The 19204-nt window shown below is 43.1% G+C and overlaps 1 protein-coding gene across 1 annotated transcript; it reads left to right on the top strand.

Annotated features, from left to right (window-relative positions):
• Positions 1-11195: 11195 nt before the first annotated feature.
• CXCR4 (C-X-C motif chemokine receptor 4) lies at positions 11196-16783 on the top strand. Its single transcript, XM_083481783.1, has 2 exons — positions 11196-11451; positions 15088-16783. Exons 1-2 carry the CDS (start codon positions 11434-11436, stop codon positions 16159-16161), a joined length of 1092 nt encoding a protein of 363 aa, XP_083337909.1. The 5' UTR covers positions 11196-11433; the 3' UTR covers positions 16162-16783.
• The last annotated feature ends 2421 nt before the right edge of the window (positions 16784-19204 follow it).

Below are 19204 nucleotides of genomic sequence, written 5' to 3'. Positions count from 1 at the left end.
GTTCTCATCCTGAAGCCAAGTTCTTAACCCATGGTAATATTTCTGGGTGAATGGAGTCTGTAACCTGAAGCGTATGTAACCTGAAGTGTATGTAACCCGAGGTACCACTGTACTCTTAAAGGCAGGCTGATTCAAAAAGAAGCACAGTCTAATGTAAGCTTTCCCCTTGGTATTTCTCATGATAAAATGGCCGTGCAAGCCTACTCACAACATGATAAAGTTGTAAATAACACATCCAGAAAAAATGGTTTTTTCTATAACATAACCCAGGGTGAGACATGCCTTGCCATTTTATCATGTTGGGAGCCCTTTTTGCAGCTCACCAAGTGAATATTTTAAGAGAAAGTCACCTTGAGACTTGCATAAAACAGCCCTGCAACAGTATTTCATAAATGGGACGGATATGCTACAGCAATGCCATCTTCCCCTTTATTGCACCTTGCAGATGAGGCCCTTCCTAATCCTTAAGTTCATCTTTCCTTTTCTCTGTCCATTGCCCTTCAGTGGCCTGGGCTCCTGCCTCTCTCCCTACCCGCAACTCCTGTTTTCTTCCTATGGGCTTATTTTTACCTTGTCTTTCTTGACTGTACTTGGTTCTCCTCATTTTCCCCCCTATTTTGCCTCAAAACACACACATCCTCTCACACAACCCTTTTTATTTCAATTCCTACATTCAGAACAATGACAGGAGGCGCAGTCTCTTTATGCCCTTTAAAACTCTTCTGTATTTCTTAAAATTCCCTTTGGACAAAGCAGACACATACGTCAGATGAGTTCTATGAGATATCTTTTCTGCACAGCTATCACTTTACATACAGCTAATTGAGTAACACTGACCTTTTATTCGCACTGTATGTGAGATGTTTTTAACGAGAGATGCCAGTTCATCATATTCTCTGTAAATTATTAAAGGAGCTAACATGGGAAGCTGACTTAGACAAGGTTGGACTATTTGTACACCTAGCCCAGTACTGATGGGCAATCTCTCACCAGAGGCTCTGGCAGAAGTCTTTGGCATTATGAGATCTTTAACAGAAACCACGGATGCAAAGCATGTGCTCTACCCCTAAGCTACAGTCCCTCCTGAAATATACTGAATAACAGAAGGCAGCCCTGTATAGCAAAGGTTTTTAAGGTTTAACGTTTTGCTGTGTTTTTATATACCGTAAGTGTAGTGGCTGGGGCAGTCATATAGGTGGGGTACAAATATTATTAATTGTGATTTCTTCTCTTCCTGTTTCTTCTCTTCCCTTTCCTTCTTGATGTACTTTTTCCTTAGGTAAACATTGGACAATTACCTACATTAGAGTATAATGGGCTGGCCTTTGGTCCCATATGCACTATACAATCAAAGCAATATTATACCACTTTAAACACCTGTGGCCGCTCCGAAAGAATCCTAGGAATTGTGGTTTATTAAAGATGCTGAAAGTTGCTAGGAGACCCCTATTTGCCTCACAGAGCTACAATTCACTGAGTTCCCTAGGAAGAGGGATCGATTGTTTAACAACTCTAAGAATTGTAGCTTTGGAAGGGGGATACGGGGTCTCCTAACAATTTCCAGCATCCTTAACAAACCACAATTCCCAGGATTCTTTGGGAGCAGCCAAGACTCTTTAAAGTGATATGGTGCTGCTTTGAAATTATAGTGCAAATGGGGCTTTTATCTGCCGACATAAATCTGCAGTTCTCTACATTACACGTCAGAATTTTTTTAAATTAAGCAGCTACTATGTACTACCTATAATCCTTTTTTAAAGTGTTTTAAAGTGCTTTCCTGATCTATCTTCCCCTGTATTTGACTATTTGCACTATTTGTACTTTTGCAGCATTGCATTGGGAAGCACTTCACACACCATAGGTATATTACCCCAGTGTGGGGTAAGCAGTGTGGGATACCACTTAGAAGCACTGAATGAGGAACGCTGAGAGCCAGATCCAAATCAGTCATAAGACTTGGGACAATCACTATACCATACACTACATGTGAAGGGGGTCCATGTGTCCAAAGGGGCAGTGGGGCTGTGCTGCTGGTTCTGCCCCCATGCTGCATGGTGTCCCCAGGCATGGGACCTGAGTGTGGGTGTCTCAGCAGGAGAAGCCTATACGTATGAGCTTTCATGAAAGCTAGAATCCCAATGGTACAGGGTTCCAGCACCCATGGAAGTCTACATGCAGAGGCTTCCTCCTCTGCTCAAATGCCCATGCTCCATTCCTGTATGCCAAAGGAGCCAGGAAAGATGTGCGGCATCAAGGGCAGGGTCATCAGCCCCCATTTTAATGCATGGGCCCCATTCATGTAAATAACACTTTAGGGGGACTCATGTCTCAGTCTAAACTGACTCTGGGTTGTTTTGAGTATCAAATGGAAAGCAAGGAAAGAACATATGTTTACAGTGTTGCAGTGTAGCCCATATGGGCATCACTGCTGCTTACCTGGATAGGGATGGAGTAAGAGCAGGGCAATGGGAAGGGCGCAGACACAGCAACATAACCATTCCTGCAGGGGATCCCATGCAACCCCAATAAAATAAGCTGCTTCACCACATGGGCCACTGCTTAGCATTGTCCTAAGCTCCTTAAAACAAGGGCAGGATTTAAACACAAAAATCAATATTTGTAGCAATATTTGTATTTCCATAGAATGCAAATCAACACTAAGTCAGTGCTGTTACCTCAGTCACCACCTTCTCTCTTCTTCAGTTTTGCTTTCCCCACTGTCAGAAGGAGATATATCTCTTTTGTTTATGTGCCTGTGACATAAAAGGGCCAGATATACTGATGGTGCTAAATATATCACCTGGTTGCATCCAAGGAAATGTGTGAGGCCCTTCCATTGGTTCAGCTGGGACAGGGGTCTGCAACCCGCGGCTCCGGAGCCGCATGTGGCTCTTTTACATCTTTGCTGCGGCTTCGGGTCGGATACTAGCGAGGGGAGGAGACACATTGTGCGCCCCGACACTCCTCACTGTGGCGTCACCTTCCCGCCCGCTGTCAGATCGTGGCTCCGGAGATATATTTGTTTTAAATGTCGTAATGGTTTTGCGGCTCCCAGTTGTTGTTTTTTCTTCGGAAACGGGTCCAAGTGGTTCTTTTTGTCTTAAAGGTTGCAGACCCCTGAGCTGGGACCAACTACCGCAGGGAAATTCTCACCACATGACTGGCCCCATCAAGAGCCAATCCACTTTAAATACATCAGATGGAGAAGGAGAGAGAGAAAAGCCCCTTCATCCAGCTGCCTGAGACCAATTGCCATTTGCTTACACACACAATTTGCTGGTGCCTGAATTTGCTTCTTTCTCTTTTTGTATTATACCTCTTAGATTATAAGCCCCCCCCCCGAATGATTTGCCAGAAAGACAGTATATTATTTATGCATGCAAGCATGCATACAATTTATATATCTCTATAACCAGTTTATAAGAAAAATTACAGCGATTTAAAAAACAACAACACACAGCTTAAGTCTAAGAAATACATGGTATCAAAATACAATAAAATACTGAATCACAACACTAAGCAGATACTGACAGAGAGAGTGGGGGAAATAAAACATCGGAGGAAGCCTGATTATACAAAAAAGTTTTTTAAAGGTGTTTGAAACAAGCCATGGCTGATTTGCTCTGAATCACAAGGGGGAGTGGTGGGAGGATGTGGAGAAAGCTTATTTCCATGATGTAATCACCAATACCAAAATGCTCTCATTAATATAATAAATACATTTTAAAATTGTCACCATCAACATATCCATCATAAAAAGACCAGGTGGCATTGTATCTTTTGGACCAACTGGTTGTTTACAGCTTTTACAAGCTTTTGCTAGGCACAGGTCCATTCCATCGTGCACAGGTGTTCAGCAGCAAAACTGAAATAGATTTTGTTACAGCTCCAGATTGCCAGGGGTGTTCAGATCAGAGAACAAAGAAGACTAAAGTTCTTCAGAAGTCCCTTGGCTGCTATATACCACATGTTTTCAAACATACATTTATATGCCAAATTGTTCAGCGCTTCTTAACTGTACAATAAGTGGTTTCTTGGTTTGATTTCAGATTTTGGCCATGCCAGAGTTAATCCCTCCCTAGGGTTATTCTTCTTGATGGCATAATAGTTATCTGAGCAAATTTGTCTGTGCCATGCCTTTGACCACAAAAAAACGGTTAAAAACATTACGCCCATATGATTACCTAATACCTAAAGACCAGTGTGGTTTTGAACTGGGAGTTGCGCCAATTTTTAGACAGCGGAACTCAAAGCAACAAATGAGTGAGCGTGTCCATGGTTACACTGCCCTAAGCAACAGCAGGGGACCTTTCTAGAAGCAATGAGGCAGGTAGTCGACTTATCCTCAGGGTCCCTCAGATGTACCAGTATTTCTTCCTGTTTTGAAACGGGTATCAAAGTATCTGATAGCACACAACGTCCTGAACAGACTGTACCCAAGATATTTTTAGCATACCAACTCTACTGTTCAGTGTACTATTTTTCTAACCTTGTGTTTAGTTCTGAACAAACCACTTCAGAGATACCTCCTAGACATAACACAGATTTGACGTTTGTCAAGTCCTGGGGGACACAAGAATCAATCTCTTCCATGCCGTAGGGGCAGCTTAATTTCTCCTTAATTTCCAAACCATGGAACGGTTGGATTAATGTATTAATGGTGACCCACCAAACTCAACATATCTCACCAACCATTGTATGGCAACCACCCAAAGCTTGCTAGACCTCTCCTGGCTATTTGGGATTACAAAAAAAAGGAAGGGGGGGGGTTAAGGATCTCAATGGCTACTAGCCACAGTGGTTATGTTCTAACTCCACTATCAGTGGCAATATGTCTCTGAATACCAGTTGCTGGAAATCACAGGGAGGAAGAGTGCTGTTGTATTCAGGTCCTGCTTGTAGGCTTCCCATAGGCATCTGGTTGGCCACTGTGATTACAGGATGCTATATTAGATGGGCCTCTAGCCTGATTCAGCAGGGCTCTTCTTATGTTCATATGATAGCCATGGAAATTAAACTTGGTCTCCATCTGCAGAGGCAGCATACTTCTGAACACCATTTGATGAAGGTATAGGATGAGGTGAGAGCTGTCACCTTTATGGCCTGGCAAGTAATGGGCTTTGTGAAAGCATCTAGTACATTGTTGGAAGTAGAGAATTCTTGACCTGATCCAGCAGGGCTCTCCTTATGGGATCTTCTAAATAGGTCATCCATAATAACCATTCTTCAGTACAGGCAAAATCAAATTGTGCTTAGCACTAAATAAAGGCCCAAAATTAGATTTCAGAACAAGCCTGTTCAACTTGTAACTTGCCATTCACATTGACCAACACCTTGAAGAGTTTTCATGGAACTTTCACATCAGGAGGAAAGCCAGAGTCACGTCTGGTTAAGCAAGTCTGAGCCAAGAGGACCTGTTGCTCAAGGTGAAGCAATGACACAAGTCAGGTAATAATGCCTGTCATTTTGACTGTCTTCCTAATCCTGATCTGATGTCAGATCTGGAAACGTCCTGGAAATGCGTCCTGCATTGCTCTGCTATGTAATCCTCAGAGATAAAACTGTCAGCTTGTGCTGGCACACAAATGGAGATGTGTTTGCTAGAAAGATTAACTGAGTTGCTCAAAAGCATTTTGTCAGGGTCAGTTCAGTCTTAGCAAGCAGTAAACTATCCCACAGGAGAGCAGATTTTTCTTCCTCTTGAACATAACACCCTACCCAATGGCAGAAAATAAGACCACGGCCTTCTTTGGGGTTCCCTTCTGAGTTCTGTTTGGGACTCTGAAATACAGCTCTGTCCATTTACAAGGTGATTTCCAGGCATCAAATTAGCTCACACAATACCCCTCTGAGGCACTTAAAACAGCATTATCCCATTTTACAGATGGATGAGTTAAGGCATAGGGGTTAAGTGCTTTGCTGGAGGCCACAAAGGGAGCCATAGAGAAAACAGTCTTGCTTCTGCTACACAGCACACAGCATGCCTTCATTGCACAGGCCATTAGACATTAGTCACTCAGTAACAAGCACGTGGTTTGGATGAGCAAAGTGGAAGAATCGGAGTCAAAAGTAGAAATAGTTGGGGTGACAACAGTGGAGTGAGGTGAATACCTCCCCTGGTACAGTGTCATGGTTGGAATGGGGCAGGCATAGCTAGGGATGATGGGAGTTGTAGTCCCAAAACATCCGGAGGGCCGAGTTTGCCTATGCCTGGAATAGGGGATACCTTTTCCATTCCATTTGTCTGCCGCAGAAGGAGAGGTGTAACAGCACATTTGTTTATCATTATCCCAGGGCCCACTCCCATCCTCCTCAGCAGTGAAATCAGGCCCCTTTGGCTCTTCCTTCCTCTCAGTTGCCAGCTATTAGTAACCATTTCATCTGACTGCAGCAACAGAGGTGACACAGCTGCAACATATAGGACCATAGGATGCTGCTTGATGCCTCCACTGTGAGTTAAAGTGCTCTTTCTGTTCATGGCAAGGACAAGGATGCAACAAAGACGCCTGCTGCTATAAGCTTGACTCTTATATCTATAGAATAATGTGACTAAAGATGCTTTTAGTTCATCTTTTCAAAAGCTAGTCAACCATTTCAGCAGTTACATTTAAGTGTCACACTTCGTTCATCAGCAAATGTCATAAACATTTTGTAATCATTCAACAAGTGTGTGCTAATGATTCACAGATGCCTGATATGCTATTATTGTAAAGGCACTTAAGGTTCCACACTGTAAATTGCAAGTTTTCAAAAACTTCTAACAAGTAGACTTGATTCTAATTTTCACAACCTATTCCATGGCAGCAAAGCATTTAATGCAATCAACAAATGAGGAAAAGTGCTGTTTTTTCAGAAAAGATTTGTTGCGCACACAGAGAATGAGATGCTTTTGCTGACATAGCCACCTCTTTTATTGCTTTGGAAATCATTAATCACACACTTCTACTCCTTTTCAAAAGAAGCTTTTCAGACAATCTCCCCCCCTCATCCCTTAAATATAGTTTGAGTAACAACAGGGACTATACATTTTTTAAAAGCCAACTCCAAAAGACCATAATCCGAAAACTACTAACTGTGGAGGAATCCCAGCGAAATTAATGCCAGACAAATGAGTTGTGGACTCCACTCCAAGGCTGCAGTACTAAGCCATTGACTGGTAAGTAAGGTTTGCTTCAAACAGTACATGTTTTCTACACAGAAGCAAACACACTGATATCATAAAAAGCATGGAACTCATGCATGGATTTGACTTCTTATGAGAAGCCACAACCACAACCAATCACCTTTTCCCCACATGTGCACACTCAGTGAAATGGCTGTGTGTTGTTATCTGCATGTTGGTTTGGGAGGGGAGGGAGGTGGCTCCCCTGTTCTGTCCTCAAAGAAAACGCCTAATACTTCAAACAACCCTAAGTTTCATCAAAAGCAGCAGAGCACAGTTCTGATTCCCAAATAAATGAATGATCGATCTTATAGTCATTGACATTTGAAAACTCCATTCTTGAAGACCCTTGCCTTCAAGGGAGTTTTTCATCAAACCAACAAAGTCACCTTTGACCTTCTTTTGACTGCTGAATGAGCTTAATTTGTGAACCAGCGAAGTAGAATAAGAGGGGACAACCAGCTTCTGTGCCAATTCAATGTAGCAAACCTTGACTTTATTGCTGGACCTGTAAGTAAATACTCTAGTCTAGAGTAAATAGTAGAGTTTAGAGAAAAGCCTGTAGACCAGGCATAGGCAAACTCCGGCCCTCCAGATGTTTGGGACTACAATTTCCATCATCAATTGTAGTCCCAAACATCTGGAGGGCCGGAGTTTGCCTATGTCGGCTGTAGACAGTTGCCTCTGGCCCACCTGCCAATGGGTGAGCTTCAAGGCCAGGAGATCCAGGTTGTGTCCCAACATGCCCATTTGCTGCGAAGCAAGTTCTTTGGTTTCCATTTCCAGTTATAAACATGGGGCTGGGGTGGGAGTGACAGGAATACTGATTATTATGATGCTGCTTTTAGGATGGGGAACTTTTTTTCAGCCTGACAGACCATTCATTCCCTCACAGGGAACTTTCCAAGAGCTGCATGCCAGTGCTGGATGAGGCCCAAAAGTAAGAAGTAAGCAAAGTTGGAAAGAAACTGGGAGAAGCAAGAGATATGTGTATTTATTTATCTATCCCTCTTATACAGTCATACCTCAGGTTATAGATGCTCCAGGTTGCGTTTTTTCAGGTTACGGACCGCCAAAACCTGGAAGTACCGGGTTACCTCTGGGTTTAGGCAGTCGCTCATGCGCAGAAGCGCTAAATCACGCTTCGCACATGCGCAGAAGCACCGAATCGCAACCTGTGCGTGTGCAGATGCGCCGCTGCAGGTTGCGAACGTGCATCCGGCATGGATCATGTTGACAACCCAAGCGTCCACTGTATATTGTTCTTTGTTGAGAACGCCTCAGGATGGTTTACCCCAATAAACATATCAAAACAATACAGTAAAATAGTGTCAGGTGGAACTGAGGCTCTCCACACCTGTTTTAGAGTGGTTTGTACGTCCTACAGAAAATCTGTAAATGAAGTCATCTGTCATTCTATCAGATCAGTAGAACTCTATCAAAGATGTCCTTATCACTGAAATTCATAAGACAGATTCAAATTGGATGGTGAAACATTTCTGCTTCAGGTTTTTTTTTTAAAAAAATAATTTTTATTAAATTTCCAGTTGACAAACCAATCATATCACATTAGTTCCAAATTATACCAATACATAATAAAACTACAAATATTTAACGGAATTTAAATTTTTGTTGGGGGTACCCATGCTTCAAGTTCAGAAAGGGTCCAATCCTCTCATATTTCTGCTGCTTTGATGTTCACAAGTCCCATCTTTCCATCTCTTTGTTGTTATCCTTTACAAATCCCATCTTCCAATCTTCTTGTTGTTATCATTTTTCCCCCCTTCTTTATAACCTCTGAGATTATCTCCACAAGCGAGTTGAAGCAAACATTATTATAGTCCTGTGTGGATTTTCACACTAATCCAAAAGTCCTGTTCAAACGGCAGACGCCATTTCAGCAGTTCCCATAAGATACAGTCTAGGCGTCTACTCATTAACTTTCCCAGACCAGTTGCTCTATACATCAGTCTTTTCAGGGGAGTTCTTGCCAGATCAAACGTAGAATTCAGATATGATAACAAAACCGTGGCTTCCTCCCCCCCTTGACCATAAATCCTGCCACACAGTCTGTCTCATAATGGCGGTTCCCAGTTAGAACTGTGTCATCTAAAAGCCTTTCGATTCCTTTCCAGATCTTCCGCAAAACAAAGCCTTTAGTTAATAATTTATTTCCACACAGTTTATTTTCCCATCTCACTTGCTATCAGTCGTGTGATGGTTCTTCTTAGGGAGGGGTTGTTAGGTAAATCATATAGAAAGAGAGAAAAGTTCCCCCCCCCCCTTTCCGCTCCATTTCAACATACTGACATAGCTGTGATTATTTGATGTAGTCTTCTGTTCAATCCAACCCATCGTGTGAGCCGGAGAGATGGTATTGTCATCTTCCAATGCGCCCCTAGCGGGCCCCCCTCTGCTTCAGTTTTTGGGCTTTTCAAAACATTTAGCCAAACCAGCAGTGTAGGACCCAATTTAATGATTTGACTTCTATGTCCCTCTTTTCACGTTGTCACCTTTCCCCATCCTTACCTACACTGCTAACAGTCCTGCCTAGAAAACCTTCAGTATTGCAGTATGGGAACTGCAATTCCCAAGAGCTGCGGAGGCCTGTGTAAAACTTCCTTCTCCATATTTTTCCACTTCTATTTTAAAAAAAGGAAATGAAATGCCACAGGTGCAACCCACCTTAAGTCACTTGTGCAACCTAGATCAGTGCTCCTGAAGCAGCGACGCACCAAGATCCTATAGAGCTATGCCCCCCCCACTGAAGAACTGCAGGTTATACAGAAAGGGGGAGCAACAAAAATGGTCAGAAGTCCAGAGCATCTTTCATATGAAAAAAGGCTTATGAGGTTAGGTTCAGGGAGAAAAAAACAATGTCTAAAGGAAGGCGAGTGTGGCAATTGTTTCTCTCTGAAAACACTGGAAAGGCAGTAAGAACAGCTAAACGACTTTTTCACACAGCTCATAGTAATGTATGAAATTCTTGCCACAAGGTATAGTGATAGTTGCAAAAAAAATTGCACAACAAATTGTGGCAGCAATAACAAACTTATGCATGGAAAGTGCTGCAAACAAGTGCAAAGAAACCAGCGGTTCTGCATTAGTTTTCAACTGTTAAGCAGTGTGTGTGTGCGCGCGCGCGCGCGTGTAACACACCAAACTAGCAGTACACACCGGGATTAAGATGACCACAGTTGTGACAAAGACTTCTTTGCTAGAATTGTACGAACAAAAAGCATACATGATCCTTGCCTGTTCAAAGCAAACAAAGGCTTCACCAGTGCTAGTTAATGCGGTATTTTACATCTTTCCGGTATTGTGGGTGTTGATAAAAGTTTTCTAGTTGGATCTTCCTTAATTTGGCACTATGTTGTTAAATTATCATTATTATCATCATCATCATCATCATCATCATCATCATTGCTTACTCTTATTGCAACCCATTCTTATGTATGCAACTGTCATTTGAGTTCAACACAGACTAATCGAAAATAAACATGTACAGGATTGCAGCTTTGGCAACTTTTATAGATTACGAATCAAGTTTAGATGGGGTGTGTGTGTGTGTGTGTGTGTGTGTGTGTGTGTGTAACAACACCTCCATGTTCACTGAGTACCAAACGACGGACAAAGAGCAAACTATGACTATGTAAATTTGGCCTGTCGCTTTCGGAGACCTCTCCTTAAAACGAACATGATCTGCATCTTCCAAGGCTGGCTTTCTCTTCTCGTTGCTAACCATGTTTCTCTGGGGTCTGATTTGGGTTGCTTCCCTCTTTTAGTATACGTAGAATCCCTGGCGATAGAGGACACGAACTCAGTCCTCAGCCTTGGATTTTGGAAAACGAAGCCCTCTTAAGCGGAGCTGTAGACTCAGTGGGCAAACCGTAAGTGAAAGGATTTGCATCCCTTGCAAATCCATTAGGGACTTCCCTTCCCCCAGGCGCGTAGTCCGCGGCGACGACCTCCTGCAAGAAAAGCTCGGCGGTGTCCCTCGGCGCATGCTCAGGAACCACGCGGGGTACCCTCCTTTGCACGCTCTGCCGATCGCTCGCTTGCTCGCCCTCCTACTCTTAACCGCGATCCCCACCCTACCCCTCCCTTACGGACTTGGGAGGAGGCGCCTGCTGCCTTGCGGGCTGGCTCCGAGGGGAGGGCGCCTTTATAAGGAGCGCGGGTGGCGCCGGCGCGAGAACTTTAGTTTGTTTGTGTTTGGTTCGGCAGCTGCAAGTGGCGAGGCGAGGCTGTGCCGAGAGAGCACGGGAGCCATGGATCGGAGCGCGGGTGTAAGTGTGGCGCGACGACGGAGGGGTGGAATGACTGAATGAATGAGAAAGAGTGTTCGGACTGGAGGGCTGCGGAGATGCCGCTTTCCAGTGGCGCGCGTTGCCTAACTGAGCGGGATCTCGCGGGAAATAAGGGAGAGCCCACGCACAGCCATGCGGCTGTTTCGGTGGTAATAATCATAATAGTAATCGTGTTGGACGTGGATGACGCCTCCGCTTCTCCAAGAGGCGAAGAGATGGGAGCGCGCTCATTCCTCTTTGCAAACAAATCTGCTTCTCAGCTAAGGCTCCTCGCTCCTAGGGACTCTTACAATAAAGCAGATTCTCGCCCTTTGGCAGTAGATCGGGACTGCACCTTGCAATAATAGCCGGCGCAATAGCGTTGCAAGGGACTGTAGAAAAGTCGCCCCCGGACTTTGCCCTCTTTTTAAGGCTGGGGGTCGAGGCGGCCGTGGAGCGCGTGCTCGTGCACCCTTCCGTGCGTCCTTTATTTCCAGTTTCCCTTAGGGAGAAATTCCATGGACAGGAACGCGACTTGCTTGCACGTAAATGTGCGCGAGTTGGGGTTGGCGGTTTGAGATCTTCCCCACAATGCAATAATAAGTAGTAGAATCGTAGATGGATCTCTGGCGGGGTGCGCGCGTGGTTTGCAGCCCGAGGAACCTGTTGCAGGGGGGAAGGGCATGAATCACTTAACTAAAACGGCAGCTTGCCCTTAAAAAAAAGTCTCATGTTTACATACTGCCGCCAAAAAAACCCAAACTTTTTTTGGCATGTCTTCTGTCTCTGTTAGGCTTGAGAGCCAGTTACGGGAGAAAGCAGCTCACTACCACCCCTTTGCTTGTTTATAGCTGCATCCCATTGAATTCCGAAGGATTATTCTGCGGCGAAACTTTGGCGGTGGCTCTCCCGTCTTCCCTGCGCGCGGTTAGAAACGCGGTGACTTTGCTTTGGCTGCACAAAGCGAGGAAAAGTTAGAGGGTGGATCTAGCGCGTTTGAGCACTCTTGAAGCTGCCTTGCCTTTCCAGTTCTTTTCAGTCGTAAGCTTGCATACAAAACCAGAGGAATGGTGCAGAACTCGCTGAAGACAGTGGGAACGGATATTTAGAAATGGGCTATGTCTACTCAGAAGTGAGCCCTGCCTGAATTCAGTGGAGTTCACTCCCAGATTAGAGGGTTTAGGTCTGCAGCCTTTCGTCATTATGAGCAGTAACGATTTCTTCTTAAGTTTACCTGTTCCAAGTTAAACACGCAGCGGGATCTGTAATGATGGATCCGTTTAAGACAGGGGAGGTGGAGCCAAAGGGTGGCGGAGGTTAGCTAGAGGAATATTGTGATTTGCATAGGTTTGCTTGGAGGGTATATCACACCAGGTGGTCAATGGCTGTTTAGAATCATCAAATTGTAGAGTTGGAAGGGACCCCCAAGGGCCATCTAGTCCAACCCCCTGCAATTCAGGAATCTCAACTAAAGCATCCATGACAGAATAATACCAACTTTGGTTGTTAGCTAAATGGGTAACAGATTTGGTTCAAAAGATTACTTAACATTCAGCAAAGGATTTCTAGACCTCAACAAAAATTCCTGAATAAGTTTTTGAGCCCTTGCATGCTTGGAGATGTTAAGATCTAAAGGGTCCTAGTTCATTTGCAGTTTGAACATCTGTTGTCCTGCTTGGGGAAGAGATTTCTCTGTTGGAAAGCAATGTTGGCGCTTCAGGTTTGATCCAGGATGGCCTCCTTTTTAAAAGTTGTTAAAACTAAATAAATGTGTGGCCCAAATAAAAATAGAAGTGCTTTGAATTGGCCTACAAAGTTGCTTGAGTTCTGTTGAAGTGTGAGAGCAAAGATTGTGCAAGAGATGCAGAGGGTGGAGGGAATCTCAAAGTCTTGGGTAGCAGCAGCTGTGCCCAGGTAGCCACTCCCTCCCTTGGCTGTTATTCGCTGTCTGAGTGTTCAAACGGCTGGTGGTTTCCTGAGATGCCCTTCTCATGTCACAAGCTTGTGCAAGAGGATTGGGGAAAAAACCTCAATGCCTGAGGGGGCAGGGGCTGTACCTAGATGGCCACGCCCTCCCCTTGCTTTTCTTTCCCTGTCTGCTTGGCTGGTGGTTTCCTAAAATGCCCTTTCTCTTGCTACTTCTCTTTCTTCTGTTGGCGGGCAAAATTGAAAAATGTCCTTTCCCTCCTATTTACACACAATCCTATGCAACAGCCGGGGGGAACAGTAATCACATGGGGACTTAGGCTTGTCCATTTTGCCCAACATCCTCATTATTTCTTCTCTGCCCCCTTTTCTCTCTCTCTCTCTCTCTCTCTCTCTCTCTCTCTCTGTGTGTGTGTGTGTGTGTGTTTTGCTCAACATCCAACCCAGTGAGTTTCCATTAAGTCACAGGTTTCCCCACTTCATTGTAACTTGTTAGTAGGCCCTAATAAAGGTCCTTTGAGTTGGCCCTATGGATGTTCTTGGTTTTTCCTCTTAATGGACCAGTAATCCATTATCCCTTTCCTAGACTCCTCCAGGTCATATTATGTGAAACTGTATAGCACAGTGCTCTGCATGGCTAATGAAAACTTTGTATAAGAACTTTGCTTCAGGTTCATAAACAAATTTTCTGACCAGTATTTTATTCCATAGAGGAAATACTGAAGGCAGTCTGGATGTTTGCTTTCATATCCCAAGTTGAAGCTCTAGTGGGTGGCTTTTGTAAATCCATTATAATGCCTACTTCTGTTTTAAAATTAGTTTCTTCATGTCATTAAGATAGGGAACTAATGTTCATCTTTCTACTGTACATCTGGGAATCACTTCAGTCATGATGACTTGACTTCATAGATAGCACTTCCATCTAGAAAAAACCCTGCAGACCACATGTGATCCCCACTGTGTATTATTTTGTTCATAGCCTACACATAGATGCAATGGAAAGCAGTGATTGACAGTATTGCAAGTATATCACATGTGCTCTGATCTAACTTGCCTGTAACAGTTGTCACCTGTTGCACTATGTGCACATGATTTGCAAGATTTTATCTAGTGATCCATGAAGGAAATTCCTTGTGTTTGAAGAACAAGGGGGGGGAAGAAATTGAAAAATTCCAAATTAGTCTGGAACTAATTTGCACAACTAGTTTCCATTTCTTATCTTGAAAGATTCATGTTTTCTTCCTGGTTTTTGGTTAGGTCACTGACCGTTCTTGGAAACTAAAATATGTGGTCTATATGTTAAGAAAAATTGAAAGTTTACAAAAAGGAACTAGGCTGTTATTGTTTATAGTTGCAGAATTAGGAGCTTTAAAGGCAGAATGACAGAACCCTTGGGTACACTACAGTAGCAAAGCATAAACAATTAAAAGAGAACCTTTCTTGCCTGTTGCAACTAATAAAAGTATAATAAATGTTCTCAAAAGCACTGCTTCTATCACTCTAATTTCCCTAAAAGTCATAGAAGAAAAGACTGACAGTTAGTGGCTTAAGGTCACCTCGAGGTACTCTTGAGGATTTGAATCCTGGTTGTCAAATCTAAGGTGCTATCTGCTATACAACATTGATGCTTGCTGCTGGTGAGTGTACACTAACTCTAAGCTCTCTCGCTGTCATCTAACTACTGTTTTTGTTCTTTTAATTCATCTACAGCTGTCTTCTGCGTACTTTTTTGACCTTTCTGACAATAGTACCGATGAGACCGGCTCTGGTGACGATGGCAACTACCAAGGAGAAGCATGTTTTGGACAGGAGAACGCCGATTTCAACCGGATCTTCTTGCCCACAATCTTCTCCATCATTTTCTTGACAGGAATCATTGGCAATGGCTTGGTTATTGTTGTCATGGGCTATCAGAAGAAGCTGAAGAGCATGACTGACAAGTATCGAGTACATCTCTCAGTGGCTGACCTCCTGTTTGTAATTACTTTGCCCTTCTGGTCTGTGGATGCCGTGATCGGCTGGTACTTCGGCAACTTCTTGTGCAAAGTAGTCCATTGCATTTATACGGTCAACCTCTATAGCAGTGTCCTGATCTTGGCCTTCATAAGCTTAGATCGATACTTGGCAATTGTGCATGCAACCAACAGCCAGAGACCCAGGAAGTTGCTGGCGGAAAGGATCGTCTACATTGGTGTCTGGCTACCAGCTCTGCTTCTGACTGTGCCCGATATCATCTTTGCTAGCACAAAGGTCACTGGTGAGCCGGGTGTAAAATACGTATGCCAGCGATTTTACCCTCACGAAACCTGGACAATTTCCTTCAGGTTTCAGCATATTATAGTAGGCCTTATCCTGCCTGGTCTTATAATCCTGACTTGCTACTGCATTATCATTTCCAAGTTGTCACAGTCAAAAGGCCAACAGAAGCGCAAAGCTTTGAAGACCACAGTCATCCTCATTGTTGCCTTCTTTGCCTGCTGGCTACCATACTACATTGGCATCAGCATAGACACCTTTGTCTTCCTTGGAGTCATCCAGAATGGCTGTTACTTTGAGGAGGTTGTGCACAAATGGATCGCCATTACTGAAGCCCTGGCATATTTCCATTGTTGCCTGAATCCCATCCTTTATGCTTTCCTGGGTGCCAAATTCAAGACATCTGCCCAAAATGCTTTGACCTCTGTTAGCAGAGGCTCAAGCCTTAAGATTCTCTCCAAAGGCAAGCGAGGGGGACATTCTTCTGTTTCGACAGAGTCGGAGTCTTCAAGTTTCCATTCCAGCTAACAATATATTTTATTTTCTCTCAATGTTTGTAAAATTGGGACTCACTCTATATATATATTTGTTCTACGTGATTTTGGAGGTTGAACTCCTTCAAGATAATGTACAAGTTTATTCCCAGACGGAATGTTGTATTTGCTTTTAGTTTTCTGTGGGATTTAATGGACTTATTTATAAAATAAAAAACTGTACATCTTGGTGAGTGTGTGTGTCTAGGAGGCAGGGCCTGAATATGTGGCTAGGAGATACAAGTTTTACTGCTTGTCTGTCTAGTTGTGCAGATGTTGAATAACCGTTGTGTTTGAGTTTTTTGTATATAAAAGAAGTATTTTCATTGTACTGGTTGAAAAAAGGCATAATCTTTTATACAGATATTTAGGCTTCTGGCCCAGATTGCATAAGCTGTTTTGGTTTACACTAGTTTTATTTCATTGCAGAAAGTGGGTGCAATCCACATCCTACAGAAGGCAAATATCAAAATGCATAAAATTGAATGCAGCTGGATTGCACCCAGTGACACTTACAACCAAAGTATCTTCTTGTCAAGTGCTCTTTTGATAGCAAATTGGTTTGCAAATCTTTTGCCATTGTAAAGTTGTAAATAAAAGTTTGTGATAAAAGAAAACTACTTGGGATCTTGTTTTCATTTTGGAGCTTCTTATTTATTTCCCTTTTTCTTGCTTGGAATTTGAGTTAGTAATAATTATTTTTTCTGTCCTTGAAAATTTTGGATGAATAGGGTATTTTAAATTCTAGACAGCCTGGTACCCTCCAGAAGTTAAACTACAGGTACATTCATCCCTGGCCATACTGTCTGGGGCTGATAGACGTTGCATTCTATTAACATCTGGAGGGTACAACTCTCATTCCTGAGTATTGCTGGGGATGGGGGATACCTGTGATGCCATATTATATGTCCATTCCTTAATATTGAGTCCAAACATTGTTTTTCTGACTTGCACCGGAACATTTTGCATGTCTACACAAGCCATTCTGCCCTGTACTATGAAATAGCCCCTAGTCTTTGAAATCAACTATTGTTCTTCCTTCTCAAGGTTAGATTCTGATTTGTGGTCTTGAGTTTGGGGGGTCACTGACACCAAACCCAATTTCCCTGTGTGTTTTTTCCCTAGGATGCTGGTGATTTGTTTATTGTTTACACAGCCTTGCAGCAGCAGTAGTAAAAAAAACCTACTTTCCCCTTGCCCTGTTTGCTCTCTCCCATCCATTGCCTCTTTCTGTTTATGTTGGGGGTGGTAAATGTAGTTCTTCAGATTCAGTTGGGCTGCCAACTTCCATTACTCCCAGGCAGCAAGGCCAATGGTTGGGAATTATGGGAGTTGTAGACCAACAAAGTTGGGAGAGCTACTGATGTCTCAAAACCGCCTCTTTCTAACCAAAGCTCCTTATTTCTGAATGCACAGAGCCAGAAAGAATACAACAATTTCTTTTTTTTCAGAGCCGAGAATGCTATTCTGGCACAATTTCAAAGTTATTGAATTATTTTCTCACCCTTAAAAGCCATTGCAAAAGTCAAGAGGAATTGAGTGCTCCCATAATTTTGGGACAGCAAGTAGCTAATATCACCTCTTACATTAAGGCTAAAATTTTTATTTTTAACCATATCCTGTATGTGTAAACTTGTCTCTGCCTCCATTAAATCATTTTGAGACTAAATGGAGAAGAAACTTGTCTGTATTTGTAATAGGCCTACACTCAGGAAGCGGGGCGGGGACACCCTTTAAGCCCCCCTGGCCTATACAGTGATCTTTTGGGGATGAGACGTTAATGGCTTTGGGTGACCTTGCATTCTCCACTGAGCACTTTTGCAGGTGTCGTTTCATAGAGCACAACAAATGTAACTGTCAAGTAGGGCTTTTTTTGACAGGAAACTGCAGATAATATGATTGTACAAGATGTGGATGCAGACACATGTTTCTCCCTCATAATTCTACAACACAGACTTGTTCAATGAAGCAAGACTTGCTTGTAGTTTCCAGAAAAAGGGAGTTGGTAGCTAACTTGAGGAATTTGCTGAGCAAAGATTTGGGGATGTGGTTCACTTTAAGTGACACTAGGAAAGGACTAAGCAAATAAGCAGGAATGGGAAACCTGTGGTTATGGGAGTTTGTGAGTCCCAACAGCTGAAGACCCACAACTTCCCCATCTTTCACAGGATGAATGTTAGCTGTGATCACTGCAGAGACTGTATACCTCTGAATGCCAGTTCCTGTGGACAAAGAAGGGGGACCCTGGTGCCTTCAGGCCCTACTTACGAACTTTCTGGAACTACTGTTGAAGCAGGATGCTGGACTGGATATTATTTTGATCCATACCAGCAGTGCTTGCTTACTGACATTATTTTTTGCATTTATTGGCTATCCATATAACTTGGTTTTCCGGGCAGCTGACCAACCTTTTCAAAATTCCAAGAGCAATGCAAAGTTTAAACAGTAAAAACTAGTCATAAATACTACAAAATCGTAACAAACAACAGCAACATAAGCACAGCAGCTAACTACAAAATCATAACAAGGGGAACAATTTGGTAGAAGAACCTAGAATCCCAAGAGAACTATACAACACTGCAATTAAAAGGACTCTGGGAACAAAAAGGCATTTACCTGGTACCTAAAATGATCATAAATTAAACACACTGCTTCAGTGAGGATATGTGACTGACATGACATTGGGTCAAAGCAAGAGGAAGCATGATCACGAAAAGGGAGAGATGTCAATTATTTAGACAGCCTTTCACAGCAGGAGCACCCTCACATTCACTAAAAGTATGCACCATATAACTGGCACAATGACACCATTTGACATGGTTGCAATGTTTTTTCAGGAAATCTCAGCCTTCATGCACAACCTGAAGGGTTGAGAGAGACCCCCATGAGCACATAGTTTCTTCCTGAGATGAGAAACTTGGAATGTGCTGAGATTTCTTTAGAAGAAACTGACATATAAGATTGGGAAAAAATATGGCTGGGAGAGTTATCAAACATGGTGTGGGTCTGTGCACATATGACATAACTCATGTACTTGG

This window comes from Podarcis liolepis, assembly GCF_965112155.1.
Source record: "Podarcis liolepis genome assembly, chromosome: 1".
In the NCBI taxonomy this organism is placed as follows: domain Eukaryota; kingdom Metazoa; phylum Chordata; class Lepidosauria; order Squamata; family Lacertidae; genus Podarcis; species Podarcis liolepis.
This window is presented reverse-complemented; position numbering and strand designations above follow the sequence as displayed.